At 45.2% G+C, this 19,134-nt stretch overlaps 2 protein-coding genes across 5 annotated transcripts in view; both read right to left on the bottom strand.

The window, feature by feature from the left end:
• Positions 1–726: 726 nt before the first annotated feature.
• Positions 727–18,776, bottom strand: TEKT2 (tektin 2). Of its 3 annotated transcripts, none has more exons than XM_082777402.1 (10): positions 18,642–18,776; positions 5,852–6,024; positions 5,324–5,449; positions 4,497–4,702; positions 4,236–4,379; positions 3,454–3,568; positions 2,921–3,028; positions 2,079–2,222; positions 1,741–1,820; positions 727–1,153 (listed from the first exon to the last, which is right to left on the bottom strand). In XM_082777402.1, exons 2-10 carry the CDS (start codon positions 6,005–6,007, stop codon positions 940–942), a joined length of 1,293 nt encoding a protein of 430 aa, XP_082633528.1. In that variant the 5' UTR covers positions 6,008–6,024; positions 18,642–18,776; the 3' UTR covers positions 727–939. The 3 variants fall into 3 exon arrangements, with proteins under 3 accessions (XP_082633528.1, XP_082633527.1, XP_082633529.1); XM_082777401.1 differs by lacking the exon at positions 18,642–18,776 and adding an exon at positions 13,417–15,432; XM_082777403.1 differs by lacking the exons at positions 2,921–3,028; positions 18,642–18,776 and adding an exon at positions 13,417–15,432.
• LOC309886482 (protein argonaute-3) overlaps positions 15,557–19,134 on the bottom strand; it is a 30,170-nt gene continuing 26,592 nt past the window's right edge. For both annotated transcript variants that reach the window (XM_082777398.1, XM_082777399.1), the window contains one exon: positions 15,557–18,812. In XM_082777398.1, the coding sequence (XP_082633524.1) occupies positions 18,704–18,812 (109 nt within the window). In that variant the 3' untranslated portion in view covers positions 15,557–18,703. The remainder of the gene's footprint in view (positions 18,813–19,134) is intronic.

The raw sequence follows: 19,134 nt of genomic DNA, 5'->3' as shown, positions 1-19,134 counted from the left end.
GACGGGGACTCCACCACTTCCCTGGGCAACCCGTCCCAACGCCTGAGCGCTCTTGCTGAGGAGAAATGTCTCCTCATTTCCAGCCTGAACCTCCCCTGGCACAACTCGAGGCCGTTCCCTCTGCTCCTGGCACAGTTCCCTGTGAGCAGAGGCCGACCCCAGCTCCCCACCCCTTCCTTCCAGGCAGGTGCAGAGAGCAATGAGCTCTCCCCTGTTCCTCCTCTCCACCAGCAGCAGCAGGCTGGAGGATGTTATTCCCAGATGGCCACTTTATCTCCCTGTGCTAATTTTTCCTCCATCCCCTCATGAAGGACACGGGGCTCCTTCCCCCTAGGAGCAGTGCCCAGGGGGAGCGTGGTGCTCAGCGCCTCGCAGCACACCAGGAGCGGGACCTGCACCTCGCCCTGTGTTGGGTTAAAACAAGGCTGCTGGCACACAAGGCAGGACAGACTCTGTCTCTTGTTCGTGTAGCTTGTGTTAACTCTGCAGGGCTAACTCTGTGTTAACTCTGCTGGGGAAATCCCAAGCCAAACTTTAATCATTAAAGGGAGCAGATTCGAGTCAGTGCACCCAGAGAGCAGATGTGGCGCGCTGCCACCATTACACAGTCCCTTTTCAGAGCCCAGCCTCGCACTTTGAAGGACTTAAAACACTAAAGAGCCCAGATGGATTCAATCATCACGAAATAGCTTCCAACACTGTCAGATGACAACTGCTCTTGGGGACAGACTCTTTATTGTTTATAATGCTCCTTGGAGTGCAAGAGGCTATAAACATCATGCAAGGGGACAGACAGTTATATAACAAACTAAGGAGAGAGAGAGGGAGGAGAATTACATTATCCTAACATGACACAGATGTCCGCTTTCCCTACTACGGAACTGAGTCACTGGTAGCTCTCTCTTCGGCGTGGCTCATTGCACAACACTCCCCAGCACGCTAAGCCAACTCCAGCTGCCCGTTCTTCAGCGGGGAGGGTGCACGGTTTGTGGTCCAGTTGAAAGTGTCGACCTCTGGCACAAATTTCTCGGCAGGAACCACGAGTTTTCGCCGGCTATCCATGCACTTGTTGTCCAGCACCAGGGAATTGGCTTTGTAGCTCATATCTGTCTGGATGCGGTAAAGCTGTCTGTATAGAGCGTCCAAGGCATCCCTGAGAACAAGCACAAGTGAGAGGATTTGGGTTCAGACACCGTATTCACATCTCAAGTTGGACAGGAAACACACAACTTCCCACTTTCTGGCAGCAGAAATAGCTGTGTAGCATTTGCCTTGCATAAAGAGCTAATGCACCAGATACTTCTCGGTGCATAGCAGTAGCATTGTTTGGGTCTGTGAATAGCAAGCCCACACGCTGCTCCTAGATTGCAGCACAGAGATGTGCACCCTGGGAGCCCTGAGCCAGCCCAGAACAGCACTTCTATTTCCTCCTTCACTTTTCACCCACTTTTTTTTCCCTTTTAGAACTGCTGATTAAGCCTGGTTGCAGTCTGAGTGCAGGCAAGGGCCGTGGGAACCCCATCCAGCCTCCCACCATGCAGACCTCCAGGCCTTGCCTGCTCCCCCGCTGCCCAGTGAAGCATCCCTCCAAGCCCAAAAACCATTTCCACTCTTGCTCTAAACAGACACAAGCTCCAAAATGCAACTCCTGCAGGCATGCCAGGCCCAGCACTGCACATAGCCATGTCCCTCACATCAGCAATGCTGGGCCACCATCGCTGCAGGGAGCAGAGGACTTACTGTGCCTCTGCCAGCTTGAGCTTGAGCGCGCGGATGATTCCCTCCAGCTGGTGGACCTCATCTGTTAGCCCATACTGGACCTGCAAGGTGGGGAGGGAGTCAGTCGTGGCAGTTAACGGGACCAATGTGCTGTTTTAGAAAGGCCACAGTTCTCTCGTTCCCCTGCTAGCCCAGCTGGGACATTTATTTGCTCGCTTTGCTGTGTGCCTGTAGGAACTGTTGCTCAGTCCCTCTGTAGTTTTCTCCAAAGCACAGCCACGCTTCTCAGACTCACGCAAGCACCCCAGTTCAGCTCCCCAGTCCCTACTGGCAGGATGCGTGCCAGGTGAGGCTGGTACCTGATCCCGACAGAGCTCCACGTTGGGCCGATACGTGCGGGTCTCCAGGCGGGTGTGGGCTACTTTCAGATCCTGCATTTTCCTTCGGAGATCTTCCTCCAGCCGTCGGATGTCCTCTTCCATCTCAGCGATTTCCTCCAAGGTCTAAGGATAAAGATGTGCACCGTGAGGGTGATGATGATCAGCCACAGTTCCCTTCCCTTAGGGTATAGGCTGGAAAACAGCCCCCACACAACCTGGGCTTTTACTGTGCTGGGAATGGATTTTAAAACAAGGGCTTTTGAGTGTTGAACCCCTCTGCTCATACACCAGGCTTCTCACACAGACCAGGCATGGTGCTGCGGTGCTTTGTGGCCATGGTGGTTGAGACCAGGCGTGAAATAAAAAGGCCAAAACGTGGCAGCACTGCTGGGAAATGCCAGAGCAGTAACTGCGATCGCAGAGGAAGTTTGGGTGTTGCAGAGATCACACATGTGCCACTTCACAGCTTTTGTGGGGAACGACCTTTATATTTAAAACAAAACTGAGACAGATTTATAGGCAGCCTCTCTCTCACAGTTGTGTTCCCCTGCAAGTGCAGGATCAGTATGGAAACGCAGACTTTTGCCATCACAGATTAATGGGATAGATAAAAATCCAAGGAATGGAAGTGTGCGCCATGGTTTAACAGCCTTTCTTGTAGCAGGGAAACCCCTACCCATCTCTGCCCCCAGCTTGTCAGACCAGGACACGTGAGCACAGCAAGGAAGCGCTCAGACCGAGTAGCATTCCAGGTAACAAACAGCCTTCGGATTCAATTCCCACCCAAAGTTGTGGTTGATGACCAAACAAGTGCCATTTACATTTCGCTCCTGCCATTTCAGCTCATCGTAGGCTCTCTCCATGTCTCTAATCCTCTTGCGCAAGGCAAACTCTGTAGCTACACGCTGAGCCTCCAGCTCGTTGTTGGTCTGAAGAGAGAACAGTCTGCAGTCACACACATCCCGAATGGCTCTCCCTCCCAGCAGCTGACAATGTGGCCATCACATGAGACGTGTGAGGTTGGGACAAGCCTATAAACAAAACCATCGGGGTTCTGGCAGCTGGAAGGGTCCCCTGACATGCACATGCAGGTCATGCAGCCCCCTGTAGCCAAAAGGCACGGGAACGATGGACTGGTACAAGTCTTCCAGGTTGCTGAGTTTGTTGCAACCTCCACAGCACAATCAAACCCCCCTTTTAAAGCAGGAGGGCAACTGCTCTCAGCAGGGTGTGTGGGCTGATGCTCTCTTTTCCAGGACTCCCTTTCCCTGGTCACAGCACACAAACCCATTCTCCCACGCTGGATCCCACAGAACTTTGGCACCACTGATTCCCAACCAAGGGACTCATTTACCTGGGCAATGGCAAGCATGATCACTTCTCGGAGCTTAGTCGAGGCTTTCATTTCTGCCTCAGCGTGATCCTTGTTGTATTGGCTATTCTGTTCCCACTCATCAACTGCAGTTGATCTGTGAACAAATCAGTTATGAAAATAAGTTGTGTGTTTGCAAGACAGTTCAAAAGGAACCACCTGCTGCAGGCCAAGGCGGCTTTCCGCAGTGCAAAACGATTCAGGAATTCTGGAGGTCACATCCTGTCCGATCCCCTCAGTGCACCAGCTGGAGCTTGCTACCCCACGGCTCCTGCACCAAGCCCAACATCTGCTCAAACTGGGGACACATCCAAAGCATGCTATGAAATGCCAAGCAAGAGAAAAATGTGCAACAGCTCCCCCATAAGCTGTGCCAAAGGCTGATACCATACTACTCACTGTCATCTGTAGCCAAGTAGCAGGGAGGCAGGGCAGCAAGCTTCCCTGGTTTTGCAGTGACGATTTAGACAACACGTTCACTGTGCTCCCATTTTCCCCTTTACCAAGATATTTGACACCGATGGTGTTATGGGCTAGGTATGCTCTGACATCCTGAAAAATCTGATAGCACCAGTACATGTCACTAGCAATCAGCCCACTACAGTCATGGATTCAGGTCTCGTCTCCCAAAAGGCTGTGGCTTCACATTCCAAGAGCCACAGCAACCCCCAGCAGCCAACTCCTGTTCTGAGCTCTCTCGGTAACTCAAGACTCTTTCAAGCACCAGCATGGATTTGGCCCCCAAGGGCAAGCTCTTTACTTACCCGTTTGGGACACGCGTTGGGTTGACCTTGAAGGAGATATTGGGAGAGTTCACGCTGAGGGATAAGCACACGCGATCTATTTCCAACGCTTCCATCTTGCCCCAGTGGTCAAAGCTCAGCTGCTGGCGAGCTTCCTGGAGGTGGCTGCAGGAAGCAAGGCTGGAGTCAGTGGGGAGCATGCGGACGAGGGAGGCAGCTCCCCACTTCAAAATCACAACCCCTGTCATCTTTTTAAAATGAGCGATGTTTTATTTGACTCACCAGAGCTGCTCGAAGGCTTCATTCACCCTCTGCTGCAGTTCTCTCTTGGCCTTGTCTATCACCTTCACCTCCTTGTGCAGCTCGTCCTCCACAGGGTCCCTCACCACGTCGATGGCACGGCGGCTCTCACGGAGCGTCAGGCACTCAATGGCAACGTCCAAAGACAAGTTCTTTGCCTGGAGGGCACGTTCTGCTGCTTCCTTCACCTGGAGGGAGAAGCTAGCTGTGTGAGGGAGTCCCCTTCAGGGATGGAAGAGGAAGAAAGGAAGGGAAACCCACCAATGCCCTTGGTAGGAGGGCATTTCCACTGCTTGTATCTGCAGTTCTGAAACCTCTTAGCAAATCCGGGATGAAAACTGTGAGAGCTGAACACACCAGTCCTCTATGCCTGCTCTTCACATCAGGAGTCACACCTTGCTGGGGGCTAAGGGCTCCAAAAGGAACAGCCCGTGGGTTTAGAACTAAAAGAATCAGAGACGCATCCCACTGCTACTCTCTATTTAAAATCAAACATTTTCAAACTAAGGTCTTAACATACTGCTCACTACGCTTTAGAGCTCTAAAAAAAAAAAAAAAAAAAAAAAAAAAAAAAAAGAACACATGTGCATGCAATGCACAGCTCCATAAAATGGCTTAGCTCAGCCAAGAACACACTGGCTCGCTTTCCAGGAAGTCATTTCATCAGGTATCGATCCCAGTGTACCTGTGATAAGCCCCCACCTTGGACACCATATGGGCTTGCCCACTGCAGAAGACACAAATCAATTATTTAACATCCCATGTTAAAAGCGTAGGTTGATTTCCAGCCATCTGTCTTCCCAACATACTTTGGCTAAGGCATCGATTTCCTCATCTATGTCTGCAAGGCATTTGTCCAGGGTCTCTTTCCATCTGTTCACACTGCTGATACGTTCAGTCAGGCGGGTTCGGTTGTCATGTTCATCCCATTTCGCCTGGAATTAGAGTAGAAATGCCATGAGTTGGTTTCTTTTGTTTATTTTTTTAAACTGAAATTGTGAAACTTGCCGAAGCCTTTTCCTGGATTCAGAATTGACAGACCTCTCACAGAGGTGTAGCATTGTCATTTGGTCAAACAGCCACCTACACAAGTAGGGAGCACAGCAAACAACACAACTTGCAACGGCTGTGAGAATCACACCCTGGGAGCTCATGACAGCACACACATCACTGCACACATACATTTATTTACTTCCCGTGAATGTATTTAGGAGGTTTCCAGGAGGTAAACCCCTCTACTCTCCCCTAGTTTATACAATGGGATCTAGACACCCTCCTACACTCCTCAGCCTGCTGTTCTGACAGACCCAGGAGTGGCTGAGCTGCTGAAGGCCCACCTGGTTGTTGGTTTCGTTGCGGAGAGCTCGGGTTTCCTGCCGGACTCGGTGGGAAGCAGAACGCTGGCTTTCGGCATCGGCTGAGATGAGTTCGGCGTTGGTGTGCCAGTCCGGCACAGTGAACCTCTGCCCCGGCTTCACGCTCAGCGTGGCCATCTCGCCGGAACAGGCGACTGCAAGGGAGCAGAAAATTAACATTTACTCACAGAAACACAGTAAATGGAGACACATGGAAGCAAAATTTGCCTCTGGGGAAGGGCAAACGGAGCTGCCCTCCTGGGCCAGGAGGAAAGCCCCTCCAACCTGTGGCTCCCCGGGGAGCGGCGCTGCTGGCAGAGCCAAGGAGCTGCTCCCGGCACCACCTCTCATTTACGGGGCTGGGACAGCGCAGCCGCTTCCATCAGCAGCTCTGCTTCTGTCGCTGTTGCCTAGGCTCTGCCCTGGCAGCGCTCTCAGGGGACTCGGAGGCTTTGCAGGAGCTGTACGGCTCGCTGCCGTCTTCATGATCTGGGGATTACTGAGGGGGCTTGGAGCAGCTCCAGGAGAGACTGCAGCTCCACCACAGCTCCTGAGGAGACCGCAGCTCCTCAAACCCTCCTCAAACCCCGCCATCCACCAGATCTCTGGGGGCACGCGACCACCCCAGTGCAATACACACCTACCCCCAGCCCCTTGAGGCAGCACTGAAGCTCCCCAACCCCACAAGACCCCCAGGGGCACAGGGCTCAGAGACCCTCCGAGACCTTGTGGCTGAGGGGAAGGCACCGGGGCAGAGTCCCCACAGCCCTCAGAGGACACCCAGAGCAGTGCTGCCCAGCCTCAAGGCAGCCTCAGGGCCTGGCCCCGCTCCCCTCAGGGCCCAGGGCCCTCCTTCACCCCCTCACCGCCACCGCCGCCGCTCCCCGTTCCTGTTCCTGGCCCGCGTGCGGCCCCGTTGCTATGAGGCGCCGCCACCCCTGGGGCCGTTACCGGGGCGAAGCTTCCATCTTCGTGTTGGTTACTGCGGGAGTTAACGCTCCAAGGCGATAAAAAGCAAAAAGCAGGAATTTATTATTATTGATATTTGTTAAAGGGGAAGCCCAAGGGACAGGCGTGGCAGTGTGGAGAAGCAAAAGCAGGAATTTAATAATTTATTCTTATTTTTTCACAGTGAAACCCAAGGGACAGGGACAGAAGCTCAGAACCTGGATTTACAAAGGATTTTATCTGCCTGTGCCCAGCACCAGGCACCCACCACCATCATATCCCCCCACGCTCCCACTTTTGTGGGCAACAGTGAGATTTAAACCACCCCTCTGAGCACTTCAAGGCTCTCTTAGTTTTTAAGAAAATCAGTGGCATGCAGTCAAACCAAACCCAAGGCTGAAAGTAAAGTCACTTTCTGACAAAGGTTTGGGGTCATGCCCTGTGCTCCCCCCCGCCCAGCTCTGACCCAACTCGCTCCACCACCTCCATCTCCATCCATGCTTCGGGAAGCAACTCAAACGATGCAAGCGTAATAAAATAAAGTATCACATCCGCATTTCAAAAAAAATTTATTTTTTTTTTCAAATGAATACGGTTGGTTTTACAATACACCCAACTTGATGGTATCTAAAGCCAGCAGAGATCTGATGACTGTTGTGTGTACTATACACAGTCGTACAGAGGTTACAGATGCCTACCAGAGGGGAGGGACAGTGAAAGTTGACATTTTACTGTGCTGAAAAGAAAGCAACTCTTGCAACAGGTAGAAAATTTTGGCAAGAACAATTTCTCTGGAAAGGGAGAACGGGCAGAGGACACCCCTTCTGCTTCGCGCGCACACCTCAGAACACACCGACGCATGGTTTCCCTCCCACCCCGCATGGCTGCAGCCCACATCCGCAATACAAATAGGCACACATGGTCAAGATGGTTAAGTAAAAATAAAGGCTTTTACCAGTTTGTTTGCTATCCGTCTACAATCGATTTGTGCAACGTCTCAAGTCACAGCTCTACTTTACTCTTGAAACGATTCCCTTTTGCTTTGACAAGCCCCGGTACCTTCATGGTGGGAACACATTCGGCTTCCTGCTTCAGCAATGTGACACCGTCACGAGAGGGGAGCAGTTACCAGCATAGGAGAAAGAGCAAGACATACACATAGAAGGGAATCTCAATCCACCGGACTGCTTTATTAGAATTTTATTCTGAAAAGGAATCCCAAACAGCACAATTTTATTTTATTTTTTTTCATTTAAACATGTTATTAAATACGCAAAATTTATATGCACAACATTGCTTCCAGAAGTCTCCTACACAAATACAGATTGATCACTAGCAATGTTTATGGCACACACTATGCCACCTGAGCCAGCATCTCCTGAAGATATTTTAATACCCATACTGGCTCATAACTGAATGCTACCAATTACAGTGAAAGCTTGATAGTAATACCTCTTGATAGACAATGTTCTTATCTATGATCAAAACGCCTTTAGGCCATTCGAACAGCCTAGCTCCCCCCGCTCCCCAACAATACCATTTATCCACCAACAGGCTACCTGGGGGCAAGCTTAACTGCTTACACCACGGGAAGAGACAAGAATACAAGCGCCAGGAGGAGATCTATACCCTGTGTGAGCCCAAAGTTCGTTGTCTGACCTGCAGAACACAGGGTCTGTATACTGGTGTCACTGATCGTGGCAGCAGAGGCTGGGCAACAAGCCTGTAAAATCATCTCAGACTAAGAACTTGTTCTGTCAACTCTATTGCTGTGCTGAGGCTGGCTTTTCACAGTTGTCTGCAAAACAGACAGAAAACGCAACTTTCTAGAAGCAGGTTTATCTACAGAAAAACACCATTAAGTTTTCTCAAGGCTAGATTCAACACTGAAAACTGCAGAATGAGAACATTTTGCTGAAGAATAGAAATCAAGTCCAAAGAAAACTGAGAACTATAGCCACAGGAGGAAAGTGATGTACAAAACCGATTACCCTACAGAAGCCATTCATGACTGCAGAGCTGCCAGAGGCCAGAAGACAAACTTCATCTCTAGCAGTCTTCCTCACACTGAGATTTTTCCAGCACTCAATTCTCCTCTCCACTTAAGGAGCACTACTCAAGTTTCTACTTTGCTTGCACACCATCGGGTTCAAAAACTTCAAAAGTTTAAATTTAGCACTGCCCCAGTGGATATTACTTCACTCGTACGTCTGGGCAAGCATTAACCTGCAAAACATCAATTTTATATCAAAGCAATTGGTTCTGAACGTATTTAAGAGATTTGCAAGTGTAAGCATTATGAAAGATTATTAATAAGTATCTTAATATCTAATTTGTGCACATCTGTATTTAAATTGGTTGTGGACCTATGATTTATGGGCTAGCATAGCCCTAAATTCAACATAATCATATTTTTCTGTGTTGCTAGATAGTATTGCAGTAGTTATTTTTCAACTACCAAATGTGTATGAAAGACCTATATGATCCTCAGCAATGGAAAATAAACCTTTCATTTAAATAAACTTGCCATCTATTTTGCAACAAATGGAAACAGAAGATCATCTGAAAAGAAAGCAGCAAGTAAACATTATGAGACCAATCCCAAATGCCTTCCTTGGGCATTGCTGCGATGAGATATAAGCAAAGAGCACAGGCTCATGTCAGAGACGGGCAGACTTCAAACAGAACTGTATTAAGTGAAGAAGCAAACTTGTAAGAAGGTGCACAGGTGTGTATCAAGGATTTAGCACTTCCACAGCATGATTCATCCTCAGAACACTTATATTAGCTCTCGTAAGGCGATGTGAGTCAGCTCATCCATTTCTTAGGTAGGGCAAAAACCAGAGACAAAACCACTTACCCGAAGTCTGAGAGGGAACCCGTTTCAGAGCCAGCATCAATTGCTGAGTTCCTGGCTGGATAACCCACCAGCACCTTAAAGCTGCATGAAATATAAGCCATCTAAAAAGCTCCTCCATTTTTCTCTCAAACTCCACTTTCACAGCAGCTTTAAGCCTGAACCAGTCCCTAAGGTCACAAGGTGCCTTCTTTTGTGCAGCACCCAGCATACAAGAGCCTTGCCTTCGCTACCTTGATGTAACAGGAGAGGCTCTTTTCTCCCTCTCACACCACTTTGCTAAACCTTTCCGTACCCGACACCACACAGCTCTGTGCACAGACATCACTACCCTCAGCTGCTGGCAAGATGGCTCTAAAAGAATTACCATCCGTGATGTTTAATCCTCGCCACCGCGTTCCCACTCCACCAGACTTCTGCACTGCTCCCCTACATTCACCAGACAACATTCCTCAGGTCCTTACAGTCACCAGATGGGGCAGGGAAAAGGAGCAAAGGAGTGTACAGAAAGCTGCGGGAGCACAGCGAAGAGTGAAGACGTTACAGGACAGGCAACATTCAAACAAAGGCAGAATTAATGATTCTCAACAGAGAAACATATCAAAGTTAAAGTTTATTTAAAAAATTGCAAGTCTACCAGGAAGTACGTTTATTCGATGACATTGCTCTCCAGAAACCACTTCTTTTAAAAGCTCCTCCTGTCTGGGTAGTTCTAAATTCAGGGCTCATTTTGATTAATTCAACCCAAAACAAACTCCATTCTGACCAAGGACTTCACGTTTAAGACCGGTTCAAGAAAAATATTAACCACATTATCAATGCGAATGCAAGTTTTTCCAGCTTCTGTCCTTGATCAGAAAAAGGCACATGCTTGCTCTCAATGAGTTCAAGTCTGACACAAACAGTCCGGGACACTGAATTTACCATTTCAGGCTCCCATCAGCTTCCCTGAAGGGCTCGGGCTGACCGTAGCTCACTTAACACCCAGCCAACCTCTACCGAAGCCTTTATCCCTACAGGCAGCTGCTTTCATCACCACCACGCTTCTCCTCCAGGCAGAGCTGATGCCTCGCACGCAGCTCCAACGTCCTCAACATCGCTAATTCCACACAGACAGCAGCGATCCTGCACGAGGGAAGCGGGGAGGTAGGTTAAGAGCTGAGGAAGAGCAGAGCGACTGCAGTGCTACAGCAACATTCACTCCACGACTGCCTGCTGCTTTTCTCGGTAGCCAGGCACACATCAGCAGATAATAACCAGAAATCTATCAGAGCATCTGCGTTTAACAGAGGGGTTAGATATTGCTCGCAAAACCCCTTGGCTCTGTTGTTTCAAATAGCACCAACCTACTGGACTTTTATATGTTTCGAACCAAGTAAGGTAGCTTCAAGATTTCGATCCAGAGCACACATAAGCTGATTTAACTGCACAGCTGTTCCAGGCACTGCCACCGGCTTCTCAGCGTGTTCCTTTATTATGGAGGTGAACAGGCACTCTTGCTTAAAAAATGCAGGAAAAAAGCTTCCCTCCCTCCTCTTGGATGAGTTTTTTTGAAGTAGTCACTTGTGGGGACTCGAGTAAACTGCGGATACAAAGGTACAGGTTCACAAGGCTCTAGCAGCATAAGATTTTTTCAGTATATTCAGCTCGTGGGGGAGGAAGCCAAGTTTCCTCCTTGCATTTCCAGAGCTTTCAGCTATTGGTTTGATAGCATAGTCACCACTACCATTTCTTCTCCTTTTCATAAAACATACAGCTGAGTCAGTTCAATTTTAGGATTAATCCCAGCACAGCACAATTTACTATGAGCAGTATCAATTACAGAAAATCTCAAACTTTGCCGGGAAAAAATGAGGATTTTTCTTTCTTCACTTGAAATATTATACTCACGTGTCTACATCTTCAGCAATTTATTAGCTTGTATTTAAATTGGATACGTTAAAGCATCATGCACCCTCCAATGAATGCAGAAGAAATACACAGACCATTTCTATTGTAATTAAACCCATATGTGCTACAGTTCATCAGCAAGGCAAGACTTCTCGGAAGAGATCCGTGCCTGACAGAAACCAGCATCGTCAGATGCAAGCCTATCCATTTCATTTCTTTTGATCACATTTGCAATGTATAGAAAGAGAAGGCAGGAATTTACAAATCTCAACAGCTTCAGTAAATCTGAATACAGATAGAAAAGAAACTGGTTCATAGACAAGGGAAGAGATGGAGAGTATTGCTGCAAACAAGCTGATGGTACAAGATTTTTGGCCCTTTTTAGTCTAAAAGATAAAAACAGCTACTACTAAAAAGGATAGAAGACAATTTTGGCTCAGAATTTAGACTAAAAAAGCTTTCTAAATCCTAGCCTAACAACATTAAGAAATTGGGAACATAAAATTCAAAATCATTGCAAGCTTAAATACCAAGAAAGTCGCATTGGGCACTGTACTAAAACAAGAAAGTTGTTCAGCTACGAGAAACATCAGTTCCTTTAACTTCAATCAGAAGAAATGTACACAGCTAAAAGTTAGGTATTTGTTTCGTGGCCTCTGTGGGTAGCACAAGCAGCAGCGTTATTTTGCCAGCTAATCTGACAGAGTCCCTTCAGACGCAGGGGTGTCAGCAACCCCAGACAAGGGTCACTGTCCCCACTCTTGAATTGTACACCCAAACTGTTTCATTGATTGTGTCCTAGTTAATAGGTGTTAAAAAGCTCTGCTTGTTCCTAGGAAAAGCCTGGACACAAAACATACTCCTGCAACGATACCACTTGCAATTGAAGTGGAAGTTTTATGCTTAAGCTCCTGATACTCAGAAATATCCTGACATCAAATTATTCTACATCTTAAATGCCCAATAGTGTATGAACAGTAATAAAAATGAACACAAACTCATTTTAGCTTTCAACTTAAAAAACAAGTTACCAATTAAATTAGGCTGTCTATCAAGTTGTTTTATTCAGTATCTTCTCAAACATGACTTAAGAGTTAAGCTGACTTCAGAGAAGAAAAAAAAAAAACATTCAGAAACTTCTCCCACCTAAAAATAAGTGTTAAAGGCAACATACAGACCAGACATACAGACCTACGAGCTGCACACAGATTACCAATAAATATACAGAAACACCACAATAAAGGACAAGGTTCATCATAAAAGAAAAAGTCTGAAAACTGCTACTAAGACCATTACAAAAATGAAAGTTGTGTGTATTTTTTTTGCAGGCATGTGCAAGCACATTACAGTGTAATCAAAGCAGAACTTTGCTATTATTATTACTTTATGCAGCATTACAAGGTTACTGAGGTGCAGTGTTTAATAGTCTAGTCTACAGCTTTTCCTGACTGGAGGAATGCTCACCAAACTCACTATGGACCCACAGCATCTTCAACCGTCTGACCAGGGCAGCATCACCCACCCCACCAGGCTGTTACACCAGAACTCACAGTTAGGAATAAATCCCAATAATATATGCAAATCACTCCTTTAAAATACAAGCCGTGTGACGTCTGCTCACAGTAGGACTGACCGTCTCGTTAAGTCTTCAGAGAGCTTTCAGCTTGCCTGCTTCATCTTTGGGTGCTTGCTACATCTAGGAGACAACGTCCTTCACAAGTTAGGGATGCTATTTCACGCCCGGAGCGTCCCCGTGCTGCTGCTCCTCCTACAGCCTCCCCCCAGCCACGTGCCCCCTCAATGTGAAGGGGCAAATTGCATTGACTAAGTATCAAAACTGATTCTAGCCTACCAGCTGAATTTGGTGATCGCTCCTCAATGCCTTTCCCTCCACATGAAAACACCTTCCAGGTTATTCTTGGTCCTGACTCAGAGAAACTGATGCTTGAGAGTACCTGAAAGATACCGTCAAACACTTGGCATTTTCAATTATTTATCGTAAATTTTCAGCCACGTACAACTGGAAAATAAAAATCTACAGCACCATCTTCTAAAAAGGCACTTTCTGAGGACTGTCTTGCTTAAAAAAAATAAAAATCACTCCAAGTTTTAAACAGTGGAACCACTTTGTTTTTAAAAGGACCCTTTGTTAACTACCCGTGTTAGCTGAGGGGCTCCTCAGCCAAAATTTGAAAAGGCCAGGGCACATGGGATGCAAAGCGGATGGAGTCTCTCCACCAACACCCTCGTTCCTCTCTAAGTGATGCTTCAACATTTCTCCCTTGCAAGCCTCCCTCCTGCAATTCCTTCCCTTCCATATGCACCTTCGCCTACCCAGGGACAAACATTTTTGTTTTAGTGTTAAAGAGATTGGGATTCTTGAGATTCTGCTAGGGAGGTAAAGTTCAGGATCCTACACGCATCTCTCTCATAACTCAACTACCAACAAAATACAAAATCATCTACTAGCAGAAAGCATCAATTAGCTCAAGCTCTAACCACTATTTTTTTTCAGGCTTACAAAAAAATGAGCGAATTGGCTAAGGGGAGTTTTATTTCAACGTGTGCCGAAACAAAAACGTTATCCTAATACCCAACACTGACCTAAAGTACCATCTTTGGGTAGAAAAGAAAGACAGGGGGTCTTTCCCTTTGACATCCCTACGGATTTTTTCACTGGATCCAATCAATCTGCCAGTAGCAGCCAAAGAACTCCAGAGCACTGGAAGGGACAGAGGATCTGCCTGGCGCGAGCAGAGACCAAGACGGCCGTTTAGAAATAATGATCTCCAAAAACCAAATTGATAGTTTCAAGGTACACAATCTGAGCTTTTGATTCCTTGGTTACAAAAGTGCTTTGAGTAAAGTTCTAAACCCTCAGTTCACAAAACTGAGAAAATATCAAAAGAGGACAAGATATGAAGGAAGTGTAAAAAAAAAAAAAAAAAAAAAAGGCCTCAAGCTTTTTGAACTGTAGTCAGAGCTTGGAATTTCACCAGAGTGAACTTCAGGACTAGTAGAAAACCAGTATTCAGAGCTGGAATTGGTACAGAAGATGAGTATCCGGTATCTTGTGTTAACCACTTTATAGGACAGAAATTTGTAAACGAAGCGAATCAAGCTTAGGACCAATCGCATCTTGAACTAATTTGACTGACAGCTTTCAGAAACCCACTTTACTCCTGAAAAAACACTTCTACGGCCAAACTTCCAAAAAGGATGCCAGAATGAGCTCTGCAGAAACAACTTTTGAACGCGTTCAACCCAATGAGACATTTAACAGCGATCCTGAGTAGAATGGCCACAGCTGAAGTGCCCTACAGAAAAACAAACCAAAAAAAAAGCTACTTACAGTGGAGTCAGTCATTCTGTTAGCAGATGTTGCAAGTTTTAACGCCTCGACTACACAACGCTCTACTCCCTTCCAACTTTGGATCTACTAGTCTCTAGAGATCACAGGGTTCAGCAAGGCTCCGTCCCGGGGGAGTGGGTCCCGTTTTGGCACGGTACCAGCGCTGCAGCTCCCGCTCTGCGTGGCCGATGCCCTACCAGCCACGGAAGCAACGAGTGGCACTTGTAAGTACAAGCGAGGTCTCGGTCTGGTAAACTGGTACGGTGTCTTAGGAGATAGGAACCTGTGTATTTATTTTTATTTATTTTTTTCTAGATAGGCATATGAACGAGGCCAGCACGTCTGCAAAGTAGAACTGTCAGCCTTTGCCCGCGTCCCTCCTGGGGCTGTACACGGACAGCTCCCAGAAAGAGAGAGGGGGGATCTGGTACGCCACTCGAGGTGTCCCCAAACAGCACATAAAATTTGAGATTTTTTTTTTCTTTTTTTTTTTTAAAAGGAGAGCAGGTACAAAAATAAAAGAAATCCATATACTCTGAAAATATACCGGAAACTGCCACCACAGATGAGGTACCATTTATCCCAACCCCCCACCCCCAAACTGCAAACATCAAAATATATATGTTTTTAAACAAAGGAAGAATATCTGGCTATTTAATCTCAGTTAAAATGACAGCACCCTTTGTTACACTTGATATTTCACACCATTAATTCTCTTTTGAAAACAAAAACAAGATATCTATCTAACCTTGATTCCTTGCTTATTCTCCTCATTCCTTAGTGCAGTAATTGTCCATCTCCATTTAAATAAATATAGCAGCTACAGCATCATAAATGTGTGGCCCTCACAACGCCAGTAAGTTGATATCATAATACAAATAAGTATCGGCACTTTACGTAGATATTTGCAAAACCAAGAATAGAGATTAAAACTTCCAAATACTCTTCACATGAAAACCAGGTAAAATTGCTTGTCGAGCTAGCGTTTAAGTCACTTTCCCAATGAAGTTGCTTTAACTTATTTTCTTTTTGGTGAAAGTAGAAAGCAAAAAAAAAGCTTCTCAGATCATAGTCACTGAGTGTGGGCAGGATGAGAAGTGTACAGTGTCTCTGAAAGGAGCATTAAAAGGCTGATTAAAAAGGAATTTTCATCTAAACGCCAGAAATCCACAAGAAATCTTTGTAAAATAGCTTCTTTAAAAAAATCCTGTTTTTAAAACGTTGATTTTCTGTAAAAACCCTAACCTGAACCTTTTATAAACAGAACTACTAGCTAGAGTGCTTCTGAGAGAAAACCGTCGGGTTACTGACTACGAAAAGCATTTCAGAGATCTCTTCGGGAACCACCTTGCTCAGATTATTCAGTCACACCAACCTCCCTGCAGCAGTTTTACTTGAAGGCGCTGAAAGTAAGTGCATTAGGAAGCCAAGGAGCACGGCTGGGACAACCCTGGACCTGCAGATCCAGCTAAGGCGTGCAGCCCCCCAGGAGACTCGGGATCTGCCAAATCTCCCCTGCTCACCCCAAACCTGTTCTGAGGAGCTCCAAAAGCCACCATCGAACTGCCCACCGGCGTGACTATTTCCAGTGCAATTGTAACTGCAAAGTTAGGCTGAAAACGTTATCTTCCTGGATACTGGGAGATAAAATACGTATATACACTGTTTAGTAAAGCTCTTTGAGACAGTGTTGTGAACAGCACTACGTACATTTCCATACAATATACAGATGCACAAAATACAGTACTTTGTTTTCTGGCAGAAAAGGTGGGGGAGATTCATGCCTGTTGAAGCAAAACGGGCTCAGATTTTAGGCTCAAAATACAGTATATTGGCAAACAACGGATTTCAGGAGATAAATGACAGGAGATAAGCTACTTATACCAACCCACTGGTTTTCATGTGGAGAGCAGGTGGAGTTCAGAAGGGCTGGGATAACAGCAATGCCCATATAAACGATCTGCAGAATATATATACTATGAACCAGTGCAAATAAAAACAGTCAAAAATGCAGTTCACGAGTTTACAAAGTGCAAAACTCCCCAGTCCCCTCACTGAATAAATGCTCATCTCTGACATCTTAAATATTGTTTTACCTTTAAAGTGGAATGAAAGAGTCCCATTAGTTTGTTTCACATTTCAGTGATTTGAAGTTAGAACTATCCCAGCCCTCTTACTTTATTTGCAAAGTGAAATGAAGTTACCAATAACTTAATTTTAAAAGGAAAGTCATTATCAAAGAGGAAAAAAGCCTAAAAACTTTTAATAATTCCAGACATTTTATTGATGTCAAATAGATTTAATTAAGCATGTAAAAACTTAGATCTTAATAAAAAACCCTTTTCATTTACTTCAAATATCCTCCACATTTCGAAGCCAAAAATACGGCCAATTCCTTTGTTAAATCAAAATACTGCAGTGACAAGTAAAGCTTGCAGAGTTCTAGAAGCATTTTTGCTTTTTTTTTTTTTGATTTAAAAAAGGAAAATGCAAGATTCCTTCTGACTATAAAACTTTCCTTTCAAAATTAAGGCTTTTACTTTGTCCTTTTAAAATCATGGAGGTGTCCATTATCCCACAGTTAGTGGTACAAACACTGCTTTAGTACAGCTCAATGGACACAGATTTCCTTTAGAACGCTTATTGCACTAAAAGATAGCAAAAACAAGTTGTCAGTTTTTTTTAAAAATAAACATGGTTACATTTCTAAAAAATAAAAGTTGATGTTGACCATATGTTCTGTAATAATTAAATTAAAGCATTATTATTACTCTAATAAATATAAAAGAAACAAAAGGAAGCTAAACTTCAAAAACATACATATGAAATCACATTAAGGTGTGAGAGGCAGCAAGTAAACTAGCATTTTTCTTTTTCCAAAAAGACCTTAGCTCTAAAGTTTCAGTTCTGGTGTTTACTATATGTAATCCCATAAAACTTGGGACATCTGATCTCACATGAAGCTTCAAGATATTTGACTTGCCAGATAGAAAATAATTGAAACTTTTGGACTAGGTAAAACAGCAGCTTTAGTAAATTCACCAGGGAGCAAGAAGAGTTTGGTTCACTACTGCCTGCACATAATACCACTAGCTTTGTTTGCTTTTTAGAAGGGAACTATTGGAGCTGAGGACTCCAAAGCTGTGAAGAAAGACAAAGGCAGCAGTTGGCTAAACTATGTTCAAATTATTGGATTAGTGTGCAAAACATCTTCCCTCCCTTCAATTTTTTTCTAGTTAGTGCTGTACATTCAAATGTATTCAGATATGTTCACATTCGAACGCTGATGGCAATATTGAGAGAAAGATTCCTCAATGCAGTGGGGTAAAAAAAATAAATTTTTTTTTGCACACTTTCCTCTCCCAAACAATCATTGTGATTGTTCTTGTAAAGGTTGTTTGCTATTTTTTTTTTTAAATTACACCATCCTTTTTTTTTTTTTTTTTTTTTTTGCAAAGATAGTTGTGCTGCCGAGCAACTTGAGGTAAAGGCATAAGAGGGTTAAACTACGAGAAATAAAAAAAAAATGATGGCGGTGCTTCCTACAGGAGACCGCGCCAAGAAAGCAGTTGGCTGGTTTCATATTGCATAATAGTGCTGTGTTCCTCGATGAAGTAAACAATCTTCCTTATGTCAATTTAAGGGTTAGCCTCTCGCCCCTGCACAGTGTCAACTTCAGCATGATCGGAGGCACACCCCATAAACCAACCCCACTGGAAACATACATTGTATGTGGCTTAATTTTTCAGTTCTTCCTTCTCAGTGAGTATGCTCCCATTTTATTGACTTAAGCGAAGTACATCGTGCGTAAGGTGTCTTGGTGAATTTGTACAGCCTTCGCGAGGGCCTGCGGATCTCTGCCATTGCTTTGTCCTGAAACATGGCTTCCTTCAGCACTGCAAGAGAATGGAGACAAATGAAGACAAGCAGGGCTATAAATCATATTAATTCCAATTAAAAGCTGCCTTTGTATCTCTTCAGCATTCTGGAGGGTAACATGGCAATATTAATAGAAACAAATAGAAAAAAAACAACTTGTCAAAAGCCTCAAGGTTGCTGAGCAAACAGACAAATCCTTTTACCTTGTTTAATTTCTTCATCTAAAAATACCTCATTGAAAATATTTCATCAACTTAATATTGTCGATATACTTGTGACATACAAAGCACAGTTATTTGCAAGAAACTTAACATTTGCTTCATTCATGAATACTCTAAT

This window comes from Aythya marila (assembly GCF_965140915.1).
Source record: "Aythya marila genome assembly, chromosome: 22".
Lineage (NCBI taxonomy): Eukaryota > Metazoa > Chordata > Aves > Anseriformes > Anatidae > Aythya > Aythya marila.
This window is presented reverse-complemented; position numbering and strand designations above follow the sequence as displayed.

Excerpts from the sequence above, each read along its gene's own strand:
- TEKT2 (XM_082777402.1), bottom strand. The coding sequence starts at position 6,007 with ATGGCCACGCTGAGCGTGAAGCCGGGGCAGAGGTTCACTGTGCCGGAC. Across the intron at positions 1,821-2,078 it reads TGGAGCTCTGTCGGGATCAG|GTCCAGTATGGGCTAACAGA; the intron begins GTACCAGCCTCA and ends CCCACCTTGCAG. Across the intron at positions 1,154-1,740 it reads CTCAAGCTGGCAGAGGCACA|GGATGCCTTGGACGCTCTAT; the intron begins GTAAGTCCTCTG and ends GCTTGTTCTCAG.